The sequence below is a fragment of the Papilio polytes genome, unplaced genomic scaffold, assembly GCF_000836215.1.
Source record: "Papilio polytes unplaced genomic scaffold, Ppol_1.0 DF821400.1, whole genome shotgun sequence".
In the NCBI taxonomy this organism is placed as follows: Eukaryota; Metazoa; Arthropoda; class Insecta; order Lepidoptera; family Papilionidae; genus Papilio; species Papilio polytes.
The window spans coordinates 1,061,906-1,064,731 of NW_013527804.1; the positions used below are offsets into that span (position 1 = coordinate 1,061,906).

At 35.6% G+C, this 2,826-nt stretch overlaps 1 protein-coding gene across 1 annotated transcript in view; it reads left to right on the forward strand.

Moving 5' to 3' along the window:
- LOC106108690 (ALK tyrosine kinase receptor-like) overlaps positions 1-2,826 on the forward strand; it is a 37,362-nt gene that overhangs the window by 8,755 nt on the left and 25,781 nt on the right. The window contains exons 2-4 of the mRNA XM_013289949.1: positions 1,374-1,462; positions 1,872-1,990; positions 2,349-2,391. Coding sequence (XP_013145403.1) covers positions 1,374-1,462; positions 1,872-1,990; positions 2,349-2,391 — 251 coding nt within the window. The remainder of the gene's footprint in view (positions 1-1,373; positions 1,463-1,871; positions 1,991-2,348; positions 2,392-2,826) is intronic.

Here is a 2,826-nt window from a genome sequence, read left to right on the forward strand (position 1 = left end):
TTAGCGCCAGTCTCCTTACAATTTAAGACTGGCCGTTGTAACTGGCCAAGTGTAAACCGGGCAATAATTTGTTTGTTTATCTGTGATAGAGTTGCAACAATTCAAATTAAATAAGCAAGAGTGCTTTCTTCGTTCTTGAATTTTTATTCAAACATTTTTATTTGTCAAAAATCTATAAAAAGCCATTCGTTCTGGTTTTCGCATTTACACAAAATCCGGCAACACAAGAGAAAGGAATCCACATCATTTAGTTGTATATTTTTTTTATTTCAATTAACTAAATTGCTACAATAACGTGGGTGTAAAAGTAAACGATTAAAGATGGCGGCCCCACCCACATTCCGTGAAAATGATCGACGCTTGAATTTTCTCAAAAGTAGATAAAAAAAGTATTGTTCTACCCACATTTTGCAGCAGCGATTTAGTTTTAATGCCACAATCGGAGAAGAGATGGATGGATTGCGTGTCGACATGATCAAAAAGATGATGACTGAGAGCCATGTGATAGATTTGGGGGACAAAACGTGGACAAAACAACGTGGATGGCTACAAAGGAAGAGGAAGACCGAAGAAAGTATGGATGGATTGTGTGAAAGAGGATATGCTTAAGAAAGGAGTGGATTCAGATATGTCGGCTGATAGAGATGTATGGAAGAGCACATACTGTGCCGACCCTCCGTAAGGGATAGAGGCAAGTCGATGATGAATTAGATATAGTTAGATTAGAAATAATTGTGATCCATCGTTAAATAAACTTTAAATATTTTATAAAAGCTACACGCGCCAATTTGTTTTAATCTGTGTGCACCGTTTTAAAACCGTCGAAGTTATTTTTAGTATATTCTCTTCAAACGACTGCATTTTACGCTTCACGCTTGAGTTCTTTGATCCTTTAGTTACATATTTAGAGCGCGTGGACATATTTGACTAAACTATTGCACAACTGTTTAGTCTTACTTTGATTTCTGAGCTTATATGGAGGTGCACATTCGATTTGAGTTGTGTGTGTTTATAACAAAAAGCTACGTATCCCTCGGGAACCGGACATTTCTCGGTGACGTACCTTATCCCGTGTGTACTCCAGACTTTGTTTTATATCTGTGCCAAATTTCAATAAGATATGTTAAACCGTTGCGGAACAATCGAGTAAACATTATAAAAACTAAATTAATGAATCCCACGGGACCCGTAACTATTCCCGAGATAAAAAGTAGCCTATGTGTTCTTCCAGACTATGCTCTAAACCTGTGTCAAATTTCATGGAGATCCGTTCAGCCGTTTAGGCTACAAGCGCTAACAAACATCCATCGTAACTTTCGCATTTATAATATTTATTTGTTACAGTTTGTTTATTAATATTTGGTTTTTTCCAGGACATTTCCTGTACCTCCCAGTGGACCCCACTATGGAGAATATGGTGATCAAATCGCCCCCCTTCCGTGGACTTTCCGAGTTCTGTAAAGTAAGAGAATTTGTCTTATGAATATAATTTTAGTTGCAATTGTCTTACACATATATATGCAAGGAAATTCAAATAGTTAGAGGACGCATAGTTGACATTTCACTTGAAATATTTTTGACATAATTAAACCTCCAAAATACATGTCAGTATAATTAATTGTATTTCAAATAATTGCCAATAATTTCATTAAATAACGTTTGAATGTTTATATTTTATTTTGTAACGCTTTAGTTTATTTCATAACAAAAGATGGCGCTTATTATAATTTAGTAAAATGTTTTATTACATGTCAATACAAACACGAGATGGCACTAAATTTGACTTGATATAGTACCTTTCTGAGAAAGTACCTTGGAAATAATTTTGTTCACCTCGTCTGTATATTGTTTTGATGTATTTTTCAATACAGTTCGAAGTGCGTCTACATCAGAGTAAAATGCAGAACGCGAGCATCCGTCTCGTCTCTGAGTCTACAATGTCCGAGGTGCAATGGATACTGCAAGAGGTTGCTGGGAATAATAACGAAATGTAAGTAATTTAAGAATTAAATTCGCTGCCCACTTAACTCGACAAGAATACCGTTAGAATCATCATTAACTTGCCGTTGCAGAGGGTCGGCACAGTATGTGCTCTTCAATCCACTCCTTTCTTAAGCATATCCTCTTTCACACAATCCATCCATACTTTCTTCGGTCTTCCTCTACCTTTGTAGCCATCCACATTCATTTAACACTTTCTGGTTCATGACCCCATCCTCTATAACATGTCCATACCACACTAACTTGCTTCTCAATTTCTCCACCACTGGTGCTATTTTCAAACTTCCTCTAAACACATTCTTAACTTTAAGAACATTGTTAATTCAAATCTTAGCATTTTCACATAGACCAGAGTTACTAGCTATAGGTGCAACTAAATTTTATGACTTGGTCAGCTCACGAGTCGCATAAAAAGTAGATCATATTATTTTAATGTTTGCATGCATAGAGGTTTTTTTTTAAAAAAAACATTCGTAGATTTTTGTTTAATTACTAACTAATATTATATATCCTTTAACCACTCCAACTAAGCTCTAGGCTTGTGCTAGGATATGGTTCACAACATAAGTCTAATGGCGGGATTCGAATCCTCGACCGCAAGATCGGTAGTCCGTACCCCAAACTATTAGGCAATTGGCGCTTCAATTGATTTAAAATATTATTTAAAAACATACTGTGATTGAGACATCTTACACCACAAAGTAGTGTGTGTTTACGCTTTATTATATTAGTAAAGAAGTATAGATTACTTTCAGCTCTGAGCTGCTAATTTATTTATTGAATTGTAGCTTAACGTTTCAAGGCTATGTGAATGTTTTTTGTAAT